The sequence below is a fragment of the Botrytis sinoallii genome (assembly GCF_014898435.1).
Source record: "Botrytis sinoallii strain Bc 23 chromosome Unknown BSIN_006, whole genome shotgun sequence".
Taxonomy (NCBI): Eukaryota; Fungi; Ascomycota; class Leotiomycetes; order Helotiales; family Sclerotiniaceae; genus Botrytis; species Botrytis sinoallii.
The window spans coordinates 2,107,642-2,129,951 of record NW_024066033.1 but is presented as its reverse complement, the minus strand read 5'-3'; the positions used below and the strand labels follow the sequence as shown (position 1 = coordinate 2,129,951).

Sequence of the window (22,310 nt, the reverse complement as noted above, 5' to 3'; positions counted from 1 at the left end):
CCCGAAAGCACTGGTTACAAATGCCCAAGTACATCGACCTATATATAATCTGGAAAGTAGATCAAAGACAAGAAACTTAGATCTCAAACGGGCGATAACGTGCGGCGTCAGTGTATAAGAAAGACTCGGCTTCGAGTTCTCACGTGTTGAGTTCCACCATGGCTATAGAATATAATGCTAAATGTATGTTCTGATGATCGAGGGTATAATGTTTTTAAACGAAATTCATTATTTGAGTCATTTTCCTAAGCAGCCTTCTTTTCGGCCTCTGGGTGCTCTTTTTCGTAGATCCAATCATTCAACCTTTGCGGTTCCTATTGAGTTGTTAGGGAAAAGTTGCTTCATGTAGGTAAAATGGACTAACCTTGCAATCTCATAAGCATAGAATTGCATTCTTGGGACTATACAAGGCCATCGTTAGCCTCATCATTGCCGAATGACCACCTTAACATCAACATACCAAAAATGGTTGCGTCTTGTTCATATTCAGATTTTGGACTCGTTCTCAACATCGTTCCGAAATTATAATCCTCCACGGTCTTCTCATATTTCATCATGAAATTTCTCCATCTCTCTTTTCCTGTCTTGCTCTTCATTTCATCCTCATTGATTGTGGCTGCCGGATCAAGTTCTGGGAAATCCTTCATCAAATGTTCATAGATCTCGTTGTCGATTTTTGTAAGTCTGAGAGAGGATCCGCGGACTTTTTCGAGGATTGCCCAGTATGTGGACATATGTTGAACAGCTAATTTCGGTGTTAATGGCGGGGTGTTTAGAAAAAGATCTTGGAGCTATGCGAACCTTTGACTGCGAATTGTTTCTCAATCTACAAATTCATCAGTTCCGTGAACAGTAACGTGTATATAAAAGCATTTTGCGCGCATACAATGGAGGATAACTTACATCTTCAAAATTGTCTGCCTTTTCGGCATCGAACTTGGCAGGTGGCGCACTCATGCTTGCGATTGTGATAAACTATCAGAGAGTGCAGTTGTAGTAGTTTTGTGTTGAGGATGTATCAAATAGTGAAAGTCCTAAGGATATGCCTGTTATGTGCGATCAAATTCTATGCCGTTCGTTTGTGTGAAAGGAAAGAAATGGTTTTTCAAAAATCAATTATGACGATGGCGGGGTCCGGAATATCTGTTATTCCGATACAACATTGTGACAACTTCAAGTGACATCACAATCTTCACAATTGACAGACTTCAGGGATTCTCAACAGAACCTGCCATAGCAATATCTAAGCATGTATTGCCAGATATAGGAATTCTCTGTTTAGCACTCAGAGCATTTGTTCCAATATATCAACATGACGCTCCTGGATGATACATAGATCTAGTGGCTCAGGGCCACAGGATGTGAATGAAAACTGCCACTGGTATCAAGGTATGATACTTGACTCATGGGAACATCTACTCACCAGGCATGAGTAGATATACTGGCTACCCACCCGGTGTATTTTTCACATTGGGGGTAGCTAAGCTAGCGGGCATATCTCAGAGTTCCATGGTCACAAATTGAGATCGTGGTGCATCATTTCCTACATGTAGGGTTCTCGAGTGAGGATGTTGAGATGAGACTGTGAAATCTTCCAATATGGAGCCATTTTTGCAAGATTGTGAATGTTCCTGATTCATAACTCGAGTCCAGAAATATTCTAGGATGAAGGTTTCTTCTGAGAGCTGTAGAGTTTCTTTGAAACATAAGGTCAGATCGCAGTTTCCATCATCTACTGAGAAAATTATGAGCACTTTGGAACATACCTTTCTCCTGCCACGTTGTTGTATCTAAAGATACTGGTGGATTGGCAAAGTAGTTAAACATGGAGCGTAGACTGTGTAGAGATTTTCTCACGAGGGAGCTTAATATGAAGAAGTCATTATTAACAATCTGCTATTGAATGTAGAATGTGAAATTCACTAAAGACATGTCGAACAAACTTCATCCCTCACCTATTTACCTATTCACAGGTTTTACACAGCCTTGCCGATATTGCTCGCTAGTAAAATTTCAGTTCACTGTGATCAAAATAATCAATTATCTTAACCGATCTTTCGGCGCATCACACTACTTCTTAAACAACTTTTTTATTAAAAGTCCAGAAGCCATGGACTTTACAGAGAAGATAGGCTCTGGCAATAAGAGATGTAAGCTCTGAGATTATTCTTTTATCCAAACCCTGCTAACAATATCAGTGTCATTGCGACGGTCTATTGTTGGGTCAATTAAACGATCTTTGTCTCCCCTCTCTCGAAAATCCGAGTCTCCAACAACTTCCCAGACCAGTGGTTGCTCTGTTGAATCAACTCACAATTCTTTGACCTCACTCAAAGGCCAATCTCTGCCAGCTAGCATATCATCGAAATCTAGCAGATTCAAAAAGTTCACCTCTTTATCTCCCAACAGTCATGTTGTCACTAAATCCACTGAAATATTGTCTTCACAGCAAGGTCAATTGCTTCCGAACAGTTCATCATCAGAAGTCAACAAAGTGCGCACGCCGAGGCCGTTTTCTTTCAGCAACAGAATATCTGTGCAATCTATGCAAGAAATTTTCTCGCCCAAGAAAGAAATTCCAACTCGTGCAGCATCCACTACAAGCAAACTTACGAGATCCCTTTCCACTACCTTCTTTACCGATAAGAAACGTTCTGTCCAATCACTCAAGGATGTTCCTTCACAAGGAGACAGTCAGTTCCTTCCAACTCAAACGTCATCTTCGGCTGAATCGCGCCTTCCTAGGAAATTCCATTCTTCCTCGACAACTCCTAATATTCGATCCTCCATTCAATCTATAAGGGAATTGCAATTGCCGGAGAAAAATGCCTCGCTTCCAACTCGAGCATCATCTACATCTAGCAGATATTCTGCAGGAGTGTGGGCTGCACCCATAATGAATCAGACAAAACTGGATTTCGAACAACCCCTTCCGCCTCCAGCTGCAAAGCGAACGTCAGTAGTTTCATTCCAAATCCCAGAAGGTGTCCAAGTCAGCTCTCCACAGAATGATATGTTATTGACTCTTCAACCTCCATCAAATTCAAGCAAGTCTAATCGCTCGAGCTGGCTATCTCTCTCTCGCCACTCGTCTACAAAAAGCAAAAAATCTTCTCAACCTACACGACTTCAGCGTTTAGCATTGGGGCCCAGTAGAGAAACCTCAAGATCTCAACAAAATTACATCTCGACGACTGCCAAGGAGACTACCCTTCCTTGGGATCCTCCTTTCGACAGGAACTGGGACCTCTGCGCTAACGATGGCGTCCCTATGGATTCAAATGAGAGTTTCGAGAATTGCCTTCCACCCCGACAGAACGACAATTTTTCTCCATTTTTTGATATGCCTACAACAGTTCGCCGTAAGATATATTCTTACTGCTTACCTAGTAGCACAGACACTACGGTATCTCTATCCCCTGAATTTGCTTGGAGGAATTGCTATCATGGTTACTACTTCACTTCACCGTGGAGCATCCTTGAAATGGTTTCTGGAGCATTGGCATCTTTCAGCCTCATGAGAAATGATATTTTGACCTACTTTTGGACCGAATATCACTTTCATGTTACCTTGACTCCATTTTGCAGTTCGATTTTCACTCCGCTCTCGAGTATTTGGTTGCCCAATTTTTTGAATAGGATTCAACACCTCACAATTGAACTCGACCTGACTCGGTTCGGTGGCAATGCGCTGAAGTTTGCTCGGCGATTCGAGTACAACATGGAAAAAATGGAAAGTCTTCTACTTGATCTTGTCAGTGGTTTGATACAGCGATGTGGTAAGATGGCTGAGCTTACTCTATTGTGTCGACGTTTCAATGGTTATCGTCCAGTCGATGACAATGATCCCGATTGGAAGGCAGATGAATTGTTTGGTAGGTTTGCCCTTTGCTTCATGTTTCAAAAGTCTTTCCGTTCCCTACTAATTATTGTACCAGAATACTTCCCGAAGGAAGCTATGCAATTTTGTGATGCAATAATAAACCTTCGTGGCACTGTTACATCGGTCAGAATCGCCGGATTTCCTCTAGATTATACCAGAACTTTACTCAAAGCTATTTTCGGACATGGAGAAAGCTCGCGCCAATCTTTTGTGCCCGATCGATCTGCTTGGCCACCACTTCCGCAACTTTATTCAGCCATGAAGCAGATACCAGATCTATATAGTGCTTCTATTGCTCCGATGTCACCACAATTTCCGAATTATCAGGAAAGTCTCCATAGTCCATGGCTGTACGAGGCGTCAGTCTACTCTCTTGAACACCCTGGAAATAATGATGATCTCCCAGTGAGACCAGATACTTCGCTATCTGTTACGACAGTTGGTGATAATGTCAAACTGTATCAGGAACTTTCACCACCAACCACTTCGACTGATCCATCTCGTAGCCCAGTGAAACATTTATTAGATTCGACGGAGAAGTCTGCGTTGACCTATCAAGTCATGGAGGCGGAGGATCGTAACAACTCGAAACGACATACAAAAAAGCTGAATCCACGAAACTCCAGAGATTTCAGCCCTGGTCACTTTTATCGTCAGTTAAACGAAGATCCTGAAGCTGATTTGAATAGTCAAGAAGGAAAAACATCCAATACTGCTGTAACTAACCTAGTTCAACAAGGGTCAGACATTACTTGTGACAGTCAAAAGGCAAATCAAAGAGAAGTCCTTCCTTCTGGAGAAGAAAGTCATCGATCAATCTACAACGAGAAAGACAAATCATTGCCTAAAGCTCCCAATTTCTCAAGCAAAAGAAGATCGCAATTTAGTGAAAGGCATATGCCTGATATTCCAGAGAGTCCTGTGAACACAACTAGCATTAACCCTCATACTCCCACTGCGGAAATTAGACCAGGAACGCTGAAAGCATCAAGTGACCTCCACTTGAAACGTATTCGGGCTTACATAGAAAAGTCTACGTTGGGAAGCGATCAAGGCTCTAGCAAGTCCCCATCCCCACCATCTCCTATCAAGATTACCAAAGCAGAAACTTTAACAAAGTCTGATGACAATTGTCTTGTTCAAAGCTCCCCAGGGAACTTGCGACCAGATGCCTTAAAAGATTGCACTGACTCTAGTTCGCCTCACCCTTCTCCACAAACTCTCAATAATAATATACAGGAGTCAGTTCTCGAAACGCCAATCGACCGAAGTCTACTCCGCACACCTTCACCACCCGCAAGACCAGCAACGGCCACCTCTCCCAACACGTTGAATAATATGAATGAAAGAGACCCCAAATATCTCTTGAGTATCCGCGCTCTTCGATCGGCCTCTACATCGACCGAAAGTGTCATTAGATCTCCAGCGAAAGTTCATAGACCAGTTTCCCTAGTACATCCGACATCCTGGTCAGGTGTACCTATGATCTCTGCAGGAGCTTCTCAGAGGAGCTTCACAAGCACGGGGCCGCAGCCACAAAGGAGTGAGTCTGCTGAGTCGGATTCTAGGAAATTGAGATTCTTGGGTTGGATGCGACGAAGTGGGTAGCGTAGGTTGGCGAAATGTTCTTATGGTTCTCATGTTTTTCTTCGTGATAAATGATGATTTGGTCTTGGTATACTGCAGTGACGGAGTTTGTATCTTATGATCATGGCATTGGAGCGTGTGTTGAGTGTAATGCTTTCTCTCCTTTTAGTATAAATGGATCTTCAAAAGTTATAAATACAAAAGATGATAGATAACCTTACATCCAGTTTGAAAGGATAGTCACCCATATGAATTCTTATGTGTATGGAATATTCCAGTGTACACGTTAATAGTTACACCAAATAGTAATCTTACAAATCCTACCCATTAACTACCAAGGCGCTGATTCGTTGGCAACGAAAGGGGCAGGAGGGCTCGAGGAGGGAGGAGGACAACTCAATGTTACATGGTCCGTGCAGCGACACTAATTTCTCACCTCACGCTTACACACATCATCTATAACAACTTTCCTTATTTCACAACTTATATACAACACTTGATCTCACTTTGAGATGCTAACATATGTGTACTTATGATCTCCAATTCTGGTTTGTTCTTTGGCACAGAGGCGATGCATTGGGATCGCGGTGGAGTTACCTTCATTTCCGAGTATGAAATATTGGAGCTAGGAATATTTTGATCTTCTGCTTTATCTGGATTGCTCCTCTGTTCCAATCCTATATCAGCGAAGCAATAACATTTCCTCCTGGTCACATTTAATGGTTCATGTGTCCCTCAGAGCAAGCAACAATGGTCAGCAACGACCAAATCTCCAATGATGGAGACTTCACCCCAAAAGAGTTAAACGCTCAAAAGGAGGGCTTGAGAGAATGGTTTGAAGAATACATGTCAACAGACGCCAATCTTCTTTCTTCAAATCATCATCTACTTCAGGCTGTAGCATCTGATAAGCTGGACAAGGATTTATTTGAACGGCGCGTATTGGATTTAAAAATCACTCCCATTCTCGGAAGATTTTGTATCAAATGTCAAGAACTTTTTGATGATTGGCCAACTTTGGGCGATTCTTCAACTAGGGAACACGATTCAGAGCCTGGCTCAGAAGGTGGCTGGGAGCACACTGCTGTGAGGCCATGTAGCTTGTTCGAATTAGAAGCATCAACACGGGCTGGATGCAAATTTTGCGCGTTTTTGATTCAACGCCTCAAGGATAGGGAGCTAGTTGAACTCTTTCGCAAAATTGAGAATCGCGTGTTGCTCTTGGGTGGAAGTTCAATGTCGTTTTTATCCATTCAGAACTGGTGTACAAACCCAAAACAACTGCTGTGGCTCAATCTACCGGGGAAGGTCTGCAATAATTGTAACAAGGGGATAGCGTTTGGGCAGGCAATTCTGTCCTCATTCCTCCCCGTGTCAGGTTCGTTATATCATCATCCGTGGTTGATCTAACCTACTAATTAGACAAAGTTGATTGTTATGACCAATTGCCAAATGTAATCAGCACAGCGAACAATTGGCTATCGCGTTGTATCCAAAAGCATGAAGGCTGCAAAAGCAATAACGATGGGATTCTGCCAACGCGGCTTATATTTATCGCTGGAGAATCGCCACGACTTGTCTTCACGGCCGACTATCAAGAGAGATTGCGATATGCAGCTCTATCTCATTGCTGGGGTTCTCATAGGGCCATCGTGCTTACCTCCGAAAACGTCGGCCAGTTAATGAGGGAAATATCACGGGAGGTTCTTCCAAAGACTTTCAAGGACGCAATCAATATTACAAAGAAACTCGGCATTGATTACTTGTGGATTGACTCTTTGTGCATCATACAGAATGATGATAGCGACTGGCAAAAAGAATCTGCGCTAATGAGCTCAATTTATGGAGGTTCTGTCATCACAATAGCTGCCTCGTCAGCTCGTGATAGCACCGAAGGTTGCTTTCTTAAACCGTCAAACTTTAGTGGCGGTCTTCGAGTACGAATTACTGATGGTGGACGGGAAAGAGTACAAGACTTTCAATGCGAAGAAGAATACGAAAGATCGACCTTGAGAGCCCATCTTGGAACAATAGCATGGGCTCTGCAAGAGAAAGTGTTGTCGCCACGAACCATTCACTTTGGTGATCGTGGCGCTTTTTGGGAATGCAGGTCTTCAATTGCGTCAGAGTTCTTTCCCGAAGAATTTCCCAACTTTTTCGTTAAACCACTTCTCTGTGACCCAAGGAAGTTCAAGTGGCCTCAAATTGCCAAATTTTATTCGGCAACGAATCTAACATATGGGAAAGACAGATTACCAGCACTTTCTGGGATTGCGAAATCGGAATTCGACAAGAATGGCGATCAGTATTTGGCCGGGATGTGGAGGAAAAATATCGAAGAGCAGCTTTGCTGGGGTCTAGCGGGATGTAACGCCTTGGAGCGACCACTCTGGCGAGCCCCTTCTTGGTCTTGGACTTCCATTGATGGGCCGGTAGGATGGCCTCAATTACACGGTGATGAGCTCGATACTAGATATGCGCATGTTGTGGATGCCGGTACGACTCCTTACGGCCACAATCCTTTCGGACAGGTTATTGATGGATTCATCCGACTTGCTTGCTCTACTATGGCAGTTGGCCATATTGTTTACACGGAGGCTTTAGATGAGGCAAAATATGAAGATGCCACCGCAGTTTTATTAGATGTTAGTGGCCAAAAGAGGAAGTTTCCAATCTATTTAGACTGTCTAGATGATGTTGATCAAAACTATGCTGGACCTGTACATTTGGTACCAGTAGTTGCAGGCAAAAACGGTTTCAAATTTGGCAGTAAATGCGAATTCATCGATCAATTGCACATTTACGGTATTGTTCTTCGAAATACAAATTCCGTGACGGGAACATACACAAGGATTGGATATTTTTGGGTTCCCAATAATATTGCAGATTGGGGTGATGAGTTCAGCGAGCGATTATTACAGGTTCTAGAGGAACAAGGTCTGGCAACTGCTGAGGCAGCATGTTCCGAGATTCTATCAGATGCCGAGCCTCCCGATCAACGGTATCTTATCACTATTTTATGAGACTTTTATGAGATTGATTCAAGATACACGGTGGAAAACGAACTGTAATTCAGTCTTGTCTTAGGTCCTGATAGAAGCTTTATTTCTGTCGTGCTGTCGTTCTGTCGTTCTATCGTTCTGTCATTCTAATGATTTGTTATATTTCAGTTTCGTATCTTGAAGAATGATCTATCCTCCTCACTTTGAATACAATTGCATCTTTTTGGCATATGTCATTCAAGTAGGTTAAGCTTTTGTGTGAAGCTTTACTTGTTCATCCTCGCCTTCTCCTTTCGTAAGACTGTATGGGAATCCGAGATGTACAATGACTCGCTACCGTGACTTCTCGTAATATATGACTCCATTGCGAGACTTTAAAGCTCTCAACAACATGCAAAGGGGCTTCAATCATTGAATGAATTATCTTCCCACCTACGTGGTCTTTGGCTCCTACTCGACGTGTCTACATCAACCTTGATCATACCTATTTGATTTCCAGTCTTCAATCAAGTATAACAGGATCAAACGGCAAACAACATAATGAATGGAAGAGCTGACTTGCTTCGATGGGTTTGCACATATGCAATACGTATTCGTCACAAAGATGTCCATGCCATGAGAGCTATACTCGTATGAAACTAAGTCTGTTTATAAGCGAACTCTCGACAACTACCACCCGCTTTTACCATGGGAACCCCTCAAGTACTAATCGATTGAATTTATCCTGTTCAATACCCAATACACTATAAGGGACTCTTCGGATATAAGACTAGCCACCATGATAGCACATCGAACAAATGACTTCATGGGTGGCACTGTTGATGCATTTACCTCGAGGTACTGCTCCATTTACTTGTCTAGGGGGCGGCTCGCAGGCTAATGGCGGCCCGGATCGAGAAGATAAATCAACGTGCAGTTTGGTTTTCTATGTAAGGCTGGATGTGATTTGGATAGACTCAAAGAGGAGGAGATGGACTTTTGCTCGATCTGTGTATCTTCAAGGCAGTGATGAAGACACGGAAATGGTAATAAATTGGTCATCACACCTGAGCACCTTCCGTCTGGAACGCTTGGTACATTTAGCGAAATTACTCGATCGATCAAGTGTTCAAAGCAATGGTGGTATCAGTTCAAGTAAGTAACAAAATCGGATTTTTTTTAACAAGATGAGTGTGCTTTTGGGCCAGCTGAATAGATTTGTGAGGTTGAAATATCTTTGTGCTGTTTTCTCCTCAGTTCATGCACACAGAAACGTCCTTCGATGTCGTGGAAATGCAGCAGAAAAATGAGAATTTGCAAATCATCTTACGTTAGTTCTTGCTATCATTGAGCATTAATATTCTTGAAAATGGTTTCCCCGCGAATGGATATTGATCTCGCTCGAACAACCTGTAATTCTATACACAAAGTATGACTTCCAACTTATCTGAAACGAAGTAAGTCGGTTACCCTACTTTCGGGCCACCAGGGTTTTGGACCACTCTTTCACACCAAAAATCACTTTTTAGGCCTATTAATATCTCTATCAATATATAATATAATTTGATAAAAATTTATATACATATAATTTAGTGTCACGGGGTGACACTAAGCCCTTTCTGTCCTGTCCTGTCCTGCTATATATGTGAGAGTAAGGTAGAACTTCCAGTTCTACCTCCTAGTCTTTTGGGCGTTTAGCTCAGCGGTAAAGCTTCTGAATACTCCCAGAGGTGATCCCGTGACATTTAGATCGATTTAAGCTTATTTTGAAATTTTTAGATTTTTAGGATTTTTCTATATTAAAATCTAAAGCTTTAAAATATCGATTTTTTAATTTGTATAGGAATCATATACAAATTTGAAAATTTTATAAAATCTTTAATAACTTTTTAACAACAATTATTAAAAAAAAACTATATATCTTTTTGAAAATTTTAAATTCAAGTCTATATAGAAATTCCAAAAAAAATTCCAAAAAATTAATAGATATAGAAATATAATATATAATAAATTTAAAATAATATAAATAATCCCTATTATTTTGAAAGTACCTCTTTAAATATTTATTTATAAGAAATTTTCTATTTTTTCTGAATTTTCTAAATAAATTATATTATAAATTTGTAATAAAATTTTATAATTTATTTTTAGCAATTTTATTAGAAAGTTACTAAAGATTTTATAAAATTTTCAAATTTGTATATGATTCTTATATAAATTAAAAAAATCGATATTTTGAAGCTCTAAATCTCAATATAAAAAAAATCCTAAAAATCTAAAAATTTTAGAATAAGTTCAAAACAATCTGAATTATATATATATAAATTTTCAATATATTCTATTCATAAATAAGAAAGTTAGAAATTCCATTTTTGGTATAAAAAGTGGTCGAAAAGTGACCCAAAACAGGGGTGGCCCGAAAGTAGGGTAACCGACTTATAGGGGGAAATGAAGATGGAGGTAGACGTAAAGTTCACATGCTGCAACTGATGTTGGTATTCGAGAAAATAGTAATAAGAGCCTCAGCGAACAACTGAAAACCAAAACGAGAATACTGAGTACTGCAATGGATTGCTTTTGGTGAAGTATCTTTGTGTGATGGTGCACTCCCGGTGAGGTACAGTGACGGAATGGGGCTGCTCACTGGTGGCTGCGAAATTATGCTTATCTAATCACATTATCTTTTTGTACCGTTCCTTATCGCAATCGACATGTGACCAGGCGTTTTGCGAGGTAAAGATTCGCGTGTCAAGCTTCCATCTCATCTCTTCTACTTCGTGCTGCCTATAAATCATTCTATCAATAAATGTCCGAACTGGTGGAACTACCACTCGCCACTATTATCACCAAACAAAAAATATCATCATCGACATTCCTCTTGTATATTTCTGTAAATGTTATGGGTCGACAAGAAAGTGCCCTCAATTTACAACGATAAATCCCACTCTATCTACCATGTGGACTATAGAAAACGATGGAGACTTCTTTGACGGTAAACATCTATATTGGTACACAGTTCTACCATAAACTATACTAAGATCCTGCAGGTAAAACGCGGTGGCTCGTTCCCGGGAAGAAATATCTCTTCGGTAGGACGGTCTCGGAAGGTTTGTTTGCCCGAATTCTTTGGCTTTTATTTCAGCTGATGAAAGCAAAGATGGTCATTTCGCGATCGCCGACAAGTCAGTTTCAAGACAACATTTAACGATAGAGGTTGGAGTCGCTGGTCCAGATGATTGTGTAAGTACCAACCAAGTCAGATATAGAATCTATACTGATAACCTCATGAAGAGAAATCCTAAAAGCCGGTCAAAAGTCATTTTGAACGACCAAAAGACTAAAGCTGGTACCACTGTGAATGGAGAGCAAATCAAGGGTATTGAGGACTATGAACTCAGGAGTGAAATTAATGAAATAATTATAGGAAGATCTAAGCATATATTCCGGTAAGAGCTATCCTTGATCCTTTTGACATGTGTGAGCGATGCTGAATTATGTAGAATTACCTGGTGCCCTGTTGCTTTATCATTCTCATTCTCTCCAAAAGAATTGAAGGCCAACCCCCTCGAAGCGCTTTATGCAACATTTGGTTCACTCGACGTAAAAGTCCTTACCGAATATGAACGTGATGTAACGTCTCATGTTGTTGTCAAAAAACGCAACACGGCCAAAGGACTCCGAGCTTTGATTAATGGAAAGTATATAGTGGACAATGATCCATTCATCAAAGCGATTATTGATGCTACTACGCCAGAATCGGATGGAACTTGTAGCTTGGAGAAAGATTTCAAAAACAATTTCCCAGATGCTGTTCAATATCTTCCTGAGCGCGGCACGGAACCTACAGACGAACCAGCAACATCTTATGCCCCTGATCTCTCGAGGCAAACTATGTTTGATGGTTATACCTTTGTTTTCTACGATAAAGCTCAATTTGAGACACTTCTAGCGCCCATCACGGATGGACGTGGAAAAGCATTATACCGTGAAGTTACACCTACACAAACTCCGGTGAATGACTTTGTAAGATATGTAAAGAATGTGGCAGGAGAGAAAGGGGTTGGTGAGTTTGAGGATGGAAGCGAGGGAAAGGGTGTTGTGGTTGTGGGCTTTTATCCCACAAGAGGTGAAGGTGTTGAATGGTTCCAAGACTTTGCTAGTCAAGTTGCTTTGGCTTTGGATCAACGACTCATATTACAGAGTGAATTCTTGGATGCAGTACTCAAGACAGATGCAAGATTGTTGAGGAGATCTCTTGAAATAGAAATGTCTGGAGTCGTGGCTCCAGCTTCAACACCAGGTAAGCATCCTTTGAATTCAACGGTGAATGAATCTACTGACAATCATAAGCTACATATCCAAATGCTAGTAGGCCAATAGAGGCGCCTGCTGAGTCCCATCAAATCTCACCCCCCAAGACTAACCCAGTTGCGACTTCTGAATCTATATCAGCTGGTGCTTCCTCAACAGCTCCCGCTCCCAAGGGTCCTATCTCGCAAGAAACTCAATTTCGAAGAGGTAGATCAAGAAGAGCTGTGACAAGTCGTTTCAGTGGTTTTGATGATGATGACGACGATGATCCTCCACCAGCACCGGTCTCTCTAGCTTCTATACCCGAAGCCATGGTAGTAGAACAAGATCTCCCCGAAGAATCCCAAGGTCTCTTTGTTTCTCAAGATCCTAATCGCGAAGTTGATAATTACCGCGCAATGTCCCAGTCTGTGGAACCTGAAGAATCATCTCAACCGACACGGCGATCAACAAGAAAAAGGTCTGCACCCCCCATTGCCGAAGAAAAATCATACATGGATAGTTTCGCACCCACTACTGCATCCTTCAAACGTCAACGTCGAGAAAGAGGTGAACCAACTCCTCCACCTCCAGTTATTAAAAAAGAAGTCGTAGCTCCCGAATCGGCAAAAAAGAAGGAAAAGAAAGAAGTCGATATCGAAGCCTTGGTAGCTCAGCAACGCGAACGCGCTGAAACAGCCGCACAAGCCGAAGAGAGATCTTTGAAACAAGCTGTCTCAACAATCGACATCGAAGAGATGCGCAAACTAACTATAGTCGAGGATATGGAAGTTAAGCGATCTAGACCGGCACCCAAAACAACAAGACACATGGACGAAGGTGAAAGATGGGATGATAAATGGAATGGAAGAAAGAACTTCAAGAAATTTAGAAGAAGAGGCGCAGAAGATGGACCAGTGAGAGCTCACGCCAGGGTTATCGTACCTCTTGAAGAAGTCAAGAAGAGGGGCAATGGAACCGGTGACGAATATTGGGGTCTAGAAGGAAACGACAACGACACCCAACCCCGAAGAAACAAAGGCAAAGGAAAAGGAAAAGAAACACAAACACAAGCAGAAATAGAGACCCCAGAAACACAAACACCTATCTACTCATCCCGCTCCAGAGTAAAAGCAAAACCACAACCCCGAGAAATTAACTCGGAAAACGAAGCTGAGGAATTACCTGAAAATCCAATGGATGCGCGTGCGCTGAGTGCAGAAGTGGAGATTATACCGGAATCTGAGGATGAGAATCAAGATCAAAATGGAAATCAAAACAAAAATGGAAATGAAGACGACCCAGGAATCTTCCGCTCCCTAACCCCCGCATCCACAGGACGAAGTTCCCGAGCTTCGACGACGCAGAGAGAGAGTTTGAGGAGTAGTAGATTGAGTGGGATGGGAAGGGAGGGCAGCATTGGTCTTGGGGTTGGAGCGAATGGAAATAAAAGGGCGGCGGCGAGTTCGTTGGGGAAGGGGGGAGCGGTTAAGAGGGTGAGGATGGGAGTGGGGGCTGGAAGTGGAAGTGGAAATGGAACTGGAAGCAGAAGGAGGAGGGTGGTGGAGGAGGAAGAAGATGAGGATAGGTTTGTTTTTAGGTAGGTGGGGATAGATGTGAAAAGGGGAAGATAGAGAAGAGGGATGGTAGTGAATTTATGAGGGGAGTGGTTTACCGGTGCAGGTTGTTTGCTTAATGATCTGACCCGATCTGTGCGATCTGATCTGATCTAATTAATCTGGATTGATAGATTCTACTGTGGTTGATCTTACTCTCTATATTCTAATTTATACTTACACCTGAGAGTCATATCCATCTCTGTATGTATGTTTGTTTGCCTATATAATACATTGCTGTTCATGAAGCATCTACCTAGTATCTATACAGCCATGCTTATTTATGTAATAATACCGGCAAATCTACTCTATCCATCTAATCTCTAATCTCCTATACTGCCGAAACCCATATATACATCACAACCCCTTCCCTCCCTCAAATACAAATCATTCTCTTTCTCTCCTCGCTAATCCATATCCTCCAACCCGCCCACCCCCTCAAACTCCTCCTCTCCAACACTAATCCCCACCAAACACGCCTCCAACATGCCCTCCCAATTAACCCACGGATGCACCTCCCCAAACAGTCTGGTCCCATCTCTACCCGCACACTTTAATAACTCTGGTTCGCCCCCCGGATGATACGGTAGATAGGGCGTGATATTATACACCTTCCCGCCAAGCACGGTCCACGCATCTTTCCCTTTCCTTCCGGTGAATTGTTTGAGCAGGGAAGGAGGCACGCGCAGGAGAGGAGTGGAAGGAGGGAGATTACGTAGGTTGGAGGTGGGGGAGGAGGTGAGACGCGCCCAGTCGAGGGGAGAGTGGTTGGGGGTGAGGAGAACCTTTTTGCGCGGTTTGGAGGGGATGGAGGTGTGGGTTGGTGGGGGGGCGAGGGAGGGGGCGGCGAGGGAGGAGGAAGGAGTGCGATTTGGGAGGGGTGAGCGGTTGGGGAGGGGGCCGCGGTTGGGGGTGGGGTTGCTGAGAGTTGATGTTGTGGGTGTGGGTGTGGATTTAAAGGCGGGGAGAGGATTTAATCGTGGAGGGACTCGAGACCCGGTATTTGAAGCGCGTTGTGCGGAGTTTGCAGCGGGGAAAGAGGGGATTTCTGGTTCGGATTCGGATTCTAGATCTAAGGATGTGGATGGAGAATTCGTAGCGTCGAGCGAAAAGATGGGGATCTGAGGGGTTTGAGAAGGTTGAGAAGCATGCGCGCGGGGAGTAGTTGGTGATGAGGGGGTTTTGGGTTTGGGTTTCGGGGTGGACGTGGGTTTTTTGAAAAGAGGAGGTGGTGGGGGCATGGCGGCGCGGTCGAGAGCTGCTTTGTTTGGGGGAGGAGAGGGTGGTTGTATTGATGGGGTTTGAGAAGGTTCGGTCATTTGGAAGGTTGGCGCATTGGTTGTGGTTGTAGTTGTAAGTTTTTCTGCGGGAGCATTTATTTTGTGGTTTGATGATGATGATGATGATAATGGCGATATCGAAGATTTCTCCCCTCTGTCTCCCTTTTCCTTTTCCTGTTCTTCTACTCCTCTGATTCTCCATGTCAAATCTTCTCTTTCCCCTTCTCTCCCTTTCCCTTTTGCATCTCCGTCTCGATTGCGATCTCCCTCCTGAATACTATTCCCCGCGCGCAAATTGAATCGCTCGAGAAAGGTCCACCATCCCGCAGGCGCATGTTTGTAATATAGGAAGGAAACTGAGGCGATCAGGAGACCGAGTCCGAGAAGGACCATGGTATTATGAGGGAGGTATGGAATAAAAAATGAATGGATGGATGGATGGATGGATGGATGGATAGATGGATGATTCAATGAATGTGTAACCTTGATGAGTCAGTGTGTGATAGCAAACTCCTATGCTTTCTTGTACGTACGAGTACTTGGAAATGTGATGATGAAAAGAGATACTCGAGTATGGATATCGTACAAATGGATTTGTAATTAATGTCAATATCTCAGCCTTACTTTGAATATGGGTCACTCGTTTGTGGTGTAGTGTAGCCTTTCGGTAGTCGTTAGTGAAGGAGTGTGAGGACTTTCGGTAACGCTATGGAATTTGCGGTCGGGTGGATTGGGGATTTGTGATTGGATGGATGGATGGATGGGATGGGATGGGATGGGATGGGATAGGATATGATAGGTAGGGATTGGTTTATGCTTTGTAGTTTATGCTTTATATTACGATATTTGGGATTGGGATTGATATCTTATTATTATTTACTCTCTTTGAGGTTTATTATATTCATTTGATATGTTTGTTTACATGTATGTGTCTATGTTATATCTATATGTGTATATGAACTATACACCTTTTATATAAAAATGATCTATCTCCTTTACTATAGTCATACGAGAGTACTACACAACATCCTCATAAGTATCTCCTCTCCCTAGCATCTCACTGAGATCGTTTTCACGAGACAATCGAGTTACTGCAGTGTTGTACATTGTACTCCGCTCCGTCGCCCATCACCCAGACCAGCCTACCAACTAAGCCTTAAACGTATGTACAACACCACTATGCATACACATAACAGGGGAATCCCTCATGGATTAGGTATAGACACGGTGGGAAAGGAATATCAAACAAGGAAGATGATCTTTACACACGCCTAGATATGTCTGTGTCTGACTCTTAATGCACTTTTTGCTGTTCCCCATGATCTTCAAAGTTGTGTTTCTAGAACTAGAAGGGGGGATGGGGGATTGGGAAGTTGCTTTGGATGGTTTAGTTGGTGGTTACTTGGATGAGTGCTGAGATGAGGGGTTATAGATATCTCGTTCTTTGTTGGCACTGTCATTGTATATTGGAGTGAAGTTTGCTGGCACTGTTTTAGTATGTTGAAGTATTGAAGTGATCAAGGAAGTATAGGTCGGTTGTTAGCTAGATGCCCTCATGCCCAGGTGATCACTCCATTCATTGCATGAATTTGCAATCTGAGTACTCCGTATGAGAGATGAATTGAAGATATACGAAGTCATGAGAGAATCCATCTAACCGGGGCAAAGAATGGAATTATGCACAGCTGGTATATCCATTCCACGTCAATGAATCTCTAGGATCTGCATAGGTAGAAATGGTAGTCATACAATAGAAGATGACTTTGGAAAGACCTTGATATATGTCGTTCAGCTACCTACTAGCTATCATCTACCATCTACTTACTATTACTACTTACTACTTACTTACTTACTACTTACTACTTACTACTTACTACTTACTACTTACTACTTACTACTTACTACTTTACTACTTACTACTTACTACTTATTATCATCTACTTATCACCTACCATCTAGACAATTTCCTATAAAGTATCTGAATGTCAACGAATAAAATTAAGAATAAGGAGGTCAATCTTGATGATTCTTAAATTATAAAGTACCAAATGTCTTACTCACAACCCAGACACTTATTAGCTTGACCAAAACGTTGCTCTTTTTCTCCTATACCCCGTCCGTGTACGATATATCTCATGATTTACATTTATTACACAAACGTTGAACTTTTATTACCCTTTTACACTTTTACCTTGCCCTTCCCGTACGTACAACAAGTAGTCAAATCCTCAAATACATATAAGATGCATCTTTTCTCATAAAATTCAATTTAGATGGTTATTCATGAGGTTTCAATTATTCAATGATTGTGGATATTCAAAGCTCCTGCAATCCTCAATCCTTCTTATTCCTACGCTACTCGAGTATCTCAATCAATCCTCTTCATAGAGAACTCCTTTTTTATTATCGTTTAGTAATATTTCTACTTGAAAAATAATAATAATATCACATTTCTATCTATTCGAGTATCCATCCATCCATCCATCTATCCATTCATCCCGTCATCATCTCATTCATCCCATTCATTCGCTTGATACTAATGCAAATCGGCCGCCTTACTATCAGTGGTCCATCAACTACACTACTTACTCACTTATCACTTACCACTCACTCACTGCATCTACCCCGTCTCCAAAAAACAAAATCCATTCCTCCTTCACAATCAACCCCTCAAAAGTTCATACATTACACGCCATAAATCGTCTTTCTTATCGATTCTCTCCATTTACCATATAGTACAATAATGTCATAATGCGAGTGGTTTCGCAGAAAGATTCTGCTGCCAAAAGTGGTAATCCAAATATGCCTTCATACGATAAGACGACTCCCAATCGACCATTGGCACCAACTTTAAGTGCTTCTGCGAACAGAGGAAACAAACCCAAGACGCCATTAACTCCCAAAGTTTCGACAGCAAAACCGGCTTCAAGACAATCACGTCCAGAAAATACTACGCCAAATAATACAAAAGACGGTTCATCGACTCTCGGTCCTATATCCATGAATGGTCACAATATAACCGCGAGATCAGGTACAAGAAAGACTCGATTTGATAGTATAAGTCATTCACCATCAGGAACTCCCATGCCTTCGGAAGGTCCTCGATTATATGATCCTACACAGAATGCGTCTGGATTGGGTATTTCAGGGATGGAGAGGGATACAACGAAACGATCAACTGTAGCATTCAGTCCTTCAAATTCAGAGTTAAATTGTTCACAATCATCACAATCCTCTGCCGACTCCAAATTCTTCTTTGCGAGTGATGTAAAACCACAGATTCACAGTACACAACAAACAAAACCTGCGTTTGCTAAAAAACCTTCCGCCTTCTTTCATGCCAATGGAGATAAAGTTCCCAAGAAACAACCACCTCGTTCTGGAGCATCGACCGTAGGATCAACTCTTGGAGAGGAAAGAGGTCATGCAAAGTTTTTCCATGCCAATGGTACACCGGAATTAGGACTATCGCCTTCACCACAATTTGCGCCTCCTCGCCCGAGTTCGGTTCTCTCAACTCATTCTCGAGTCGCATCTCCACGATTGGCAAATGCTACGACGACATCCCCTTCACAGCGACCCACGTCACCACAAAAATCAAATACACAATATGCCTCAATATCAACAACCAGATCTCCGACCCCACTGGCTTCTCCTGTTTTACCTCGACCGAAAGCTGTGGTTCGTGGTCAATCGGCGAATAATATTACACAGTCAAGAAGGACAAGTGGAGATGGGGGGTATGGACATCAACGGAATACAAGCACAGGATCATCCATGGAGAGATTGATATTGACAAGGAAGGTCTCACCAGGGGGTCATTCGACAGATGTACCAAATCCAATAACAATCACAGAACCATCAAGTCCCGCCTCAATATCACATGCAGATGAGATACCTGAAGGAGAGGAGGAGGATGAGGATGAGGGTGAGGAAAGTGAAGACGAGGAAGAGGATGATGAGCCTGATGATGGGGAATCACTTTCCTCTTGAAGACGCGTGGTAGGGTAATAGAAGATAGTACTCAAGCTGGAGGTTTCGATAGAACGTATGAAACGAATTAGCAGCCATCGCACGAATGAAGGAAAGGTTTTAGATCTGGGAGATCACGGAACTCATCACTTCCGCTATAAATCGAACTCTAGAACGAGAACTGAGGAGGACAGACGCGGAACTACGAAGATATAAACGACTCAGTCGTTCGGGTCGATTATCTGTGGCCACAGGCGCCTCGTCACGTGCAACAAGTGGGACTTTGTCTGTTGTGGATGAGAGAGAGGGTAATGGCCTATCGGATATTAGTCAAGGGAATTCTGATCTGGAAGATGAGGAAGACGAAGAAGAAGAGGAGGACCCATCTTCTGAAGAAGATCTCATTGATGCCGGAACATTAAGTCCTGGCGCGGTAGCCGAACATGATCTCAAACATCGAAAGAAAGACGAAAAAAGACTACGCCTCGACTTATCAAAACATCAACAACTACTGATCGACAGTCAAAAAATGAATCAAAGTCTCAAGAAATGTTTAGGCTGGACCGAAGAACTTATCAATGAAGGAAAAAGAGCATTAGAATATAAAGTTAAAACAAGCGATATAGAAACTCTCGCACCTCGCGTCTTGGCACCAGATGAACTCGACGATAATGACGTTGAAATGGATAATGAAGGCATGTCAGCAATTGGTGCAAGTCTTTTGAGAGAAGCGAGGAAAGCAGCAGCGGAACAAAAGGATAAGGCAAATAATCTTACGGTGCCAACGGAAACAGATGAACAATTGGAGGATTTAACACAGGATATTCAATTTGCGCTTTTTGCATCGGGAGAATCAAGTGAGATGCCAGTGGAGGAGAAGAGTGAGGAAAGACCGGAATTGGTACCGATTGCTCCGCCTACCAGTCCTTGGGTTTCAACTTTTACATCGAGATTGCAGACTCGTTCGTAGGAGGGGATCGAGGGGGGGATGAAGGCAAAGGGAAAAGAAAAGGGAGAAGATATCTTGTACGAATGAAAGAAAGAAGGAAGAAAGGAAAGAAAGACGTGCATAGCATAGCAAGCATATCACCACTCATAAATTTGTAATCCGTAATGCTTTTTTTGCTTTGTTTTTCTCCACAGTCATGGTCTGGACTTGGACGTTGGGGGCTCTTAGGGAACGGATCTTTTCAAGGGGTTAGGAGTTTGGGTGTATGTTCATACATACATATATGGACTGGGTATGGCATTGCGAAGGGCGCTTTCCTCGCGATTTTATGTTTGGGATGGGATTTGGGTGGGATGGGATGGGATGGGATTGATTTGGTTTGGGTCGAATTGACTTTGGGAGGAAAGGGAAGGGTTGATAAGGGTTGGAAGGGAAGGGAAGGGAAGGGAAGGAAAGGAAAGAAGGGAAGGAAGGAAAGGGAAGAAATGAAAGGGAATGAAAGGAAATACTATTTTATTCGGATCAGGTTTTTGTGTTTTGTGTGTTTTTTGTGTGTTATGTGTGTGTATGTGTATGTGGTTTGAGTGTGTATATATGTATGTGTATATGTGTGTATGTGTGTATGTGTGTGTATGTGTGTGTATGTGTGTGTATGTGTGTGTATGTGTGTGTATGTGTGTGTGGTTTGAGTGTATATATATATGTTTTATGTCTTGTTGTCTATATGTGCGTCTTTTTTGAACTCGCTTGATCATATAGTGGATTGACTTTGACTTTGACTTTGACTTTGACTTTGACTTGATGCTTCTTGATACATTGATTATATTGATTGACTTTTTGTATGAATATGTATATGGATATGGATACGATGCGATGCAATGTGATGTGTGGGTATCTGAAGTATCTGAAGTATCTGAAGTATTAGAAGTATTAGAAGTATTAGAAGTATTAGAAGTATTAGAAGTATTAGAAGTATTAGAAGTATTAGAAGTATTAGAAGTATTAGAAGTATTAGAAGTATTAGAAGTATTAGAAGTATAGAAGTATTAGAAGTATTAGAAGTATTAGAAGTATTAGAAGTATTAGAAGTATTAGTGAGATTATGTAGATAGATATGTAGATAGATATATGGGGGTGTGTAGGCGTGTAGGTGTGGGTAGGTTGTGGGTAGGTTGTAGGTAGGTTGTGGGTAGGTTGTGGGTAGGTGTGTGTAGGTTGTGAGATGCTTGGGTTGGGTAGGGAGATAGGGAGAGGGGTAGTTGGATGGAGGGAGGGAGAGGGAGAGGAAGAGGAAGAGGAAGAGGGAGAGATAGAGAGAGATAGATAGAAGGATGGATGGATGGATGGAAAGGGAGAGAGGTAGATAGGGAGGGAGGGAGATAGAGAGAGGTGGGTGGATAGGGATAGATAGAGAGAGATAGATGAATAGGGAGAGAAAGAAAGAAGTAGAACCTACCCACTATATACTACCTAGATACCTTCGTAGCTGGAGGTATATAGTATACCTAGTTATCTAACATTCAAGACCTGATAGACTTCGAAGTTTTATATATAGATGTATATATATATAATATAGATTTGTTGAGTGTGAACTTGTGGATCTGTGGATCTGTGGATATTTATATATATATATATATATGTATGTGAGGGAATTGAATGAAATGGAATGGATGGAGATGGAGATAGAGATGGAAATAAAGATGGAGATGGAGATAGAGATGGAAATAGAAATGAAAATGGAAATCAAAATAA

The 22,310-nt window shown here is 42.1% G+C and overlaps 6 protein-coding genes across 6 annotated transcripts; 4 read left to right on the top strand and 2 right to left on the bottom strand.

Annotated features, from left to right (window-relative positions):
* Window positions 1–298: 298 nt before the first annotated feature.
* EAF02_004390 (uncharacterized protein) lies at window positions 299–957 on the bottom strand (the record flags this gene model as incomplete). Its single annotated transcript, XM_038900438.1, has 5 exons — window positions 299–314; window positions 365–401; window positions 461–745; window positions 802–826; window positions 904–957. The coding sequence occupies 5 exons, from the start codon at window positions 955–957 to the stop codon at window positions 299–301; spliced, it is 417 nt and encodes a 138-aa protein (XP_038760145.1).
* A 1,153-nt stretch (window positions 958–2,110) lies between these two features.
* Window positions 2,111–5,491, top strand: EAF02_004389 (uncharacterized protein; the record flags this gene model as incomplete). The annotated part of the gene is made up of 2 exons (XM_038900437.1): window positions 2,111–2,150; window positions 2,199–5,491. 2 exons carry the CDS (start codon window positions 2,111–2,113, stop codon window positions 5,489–5,491), a joined length of 3,333 nt encoding a protein of 1,110 aa, XP_038760144.1.
* Window positions 5,492–6,220: 729 nt separating this feature from the next.
* On the top strand, window positions 6,221–8,493 carry EAF02_004388 (uncharacterized protein; the record flags this gene model as incomplete). Its single annotated transcript, XM_038900436.1, has 2 exons — window positions 6,221–6,848; window positions 6,899–8,493. The coding sequence occupies 2 exons, from the start codon at window positions 6,221–6,223 to the stop codon at window positions 8,491–8,493; spliced, it is 2,223 nt and encodes a 740-aa protein (XP_038760143.1).
* A 2,913-nt stretch (window positions 8,494–11,406) lies between these two features.
* Window positions 11,407–14,345, top strand: EAF02_004387 (uncharacterized protein; the record flags this gene model as incomplete). Its single annotated transcript, XM_038900435.1, has 6 exons — window positions 11,407–11,443; window positions 11,499–11,558; window positions 11,609–11,691; window positions 11,743–11,897; window positions 11,952–12,751; window positions 12,802–14,345. The coding sequence occupies 6 exons, from the start codon at window positions 11,407–11,409 to the stop codon at window positions 14,343–14,345; spliced, it is 2,679 nt and encodes an 892-aa protein (XP_038760142.1).
* A 419-nt stretch (window positions 14,346–14,764) lies between these two features.
* EAF02_004386 (uncharacterized protein) lies at window positions 14,765–16,030 on the bottom strand (the record flags this gene model as incomplete). Its single annotated transcript, XM_038900434.1, has 1 exon — window positions 14,765–16,030. The coding sequence occupies one exon, from the start codon at window positions 16,028–16,030 to the stop codon at window positions 14,765–14,767; it is 1,266 nt and encodes a 421-aa protein (XP_038760141.1).
* Window positions 16,031–18,388: 2,358 nt separating this feature from the next.
* On the top strand, window positions 18,389–20,579 carry EAF02_004385 (uncharacterized protein; the record flags this gene model as incomplete). Its single annotated transcript, XM_038900433.1, has 2 exons — window positions 18,389–19,565; window positions 19,804–20,579. 2 exons carry the CDS (start codon window positions 18,389–18,391, stop codon window positions 20,577–20,579), a joined length of 1,953 nt encoding a protein of 650 aa, XP_038760140.1.
* Between the last annotated feature and the right edge of the window lie 1,731 nt (window positions 20,580–22,310).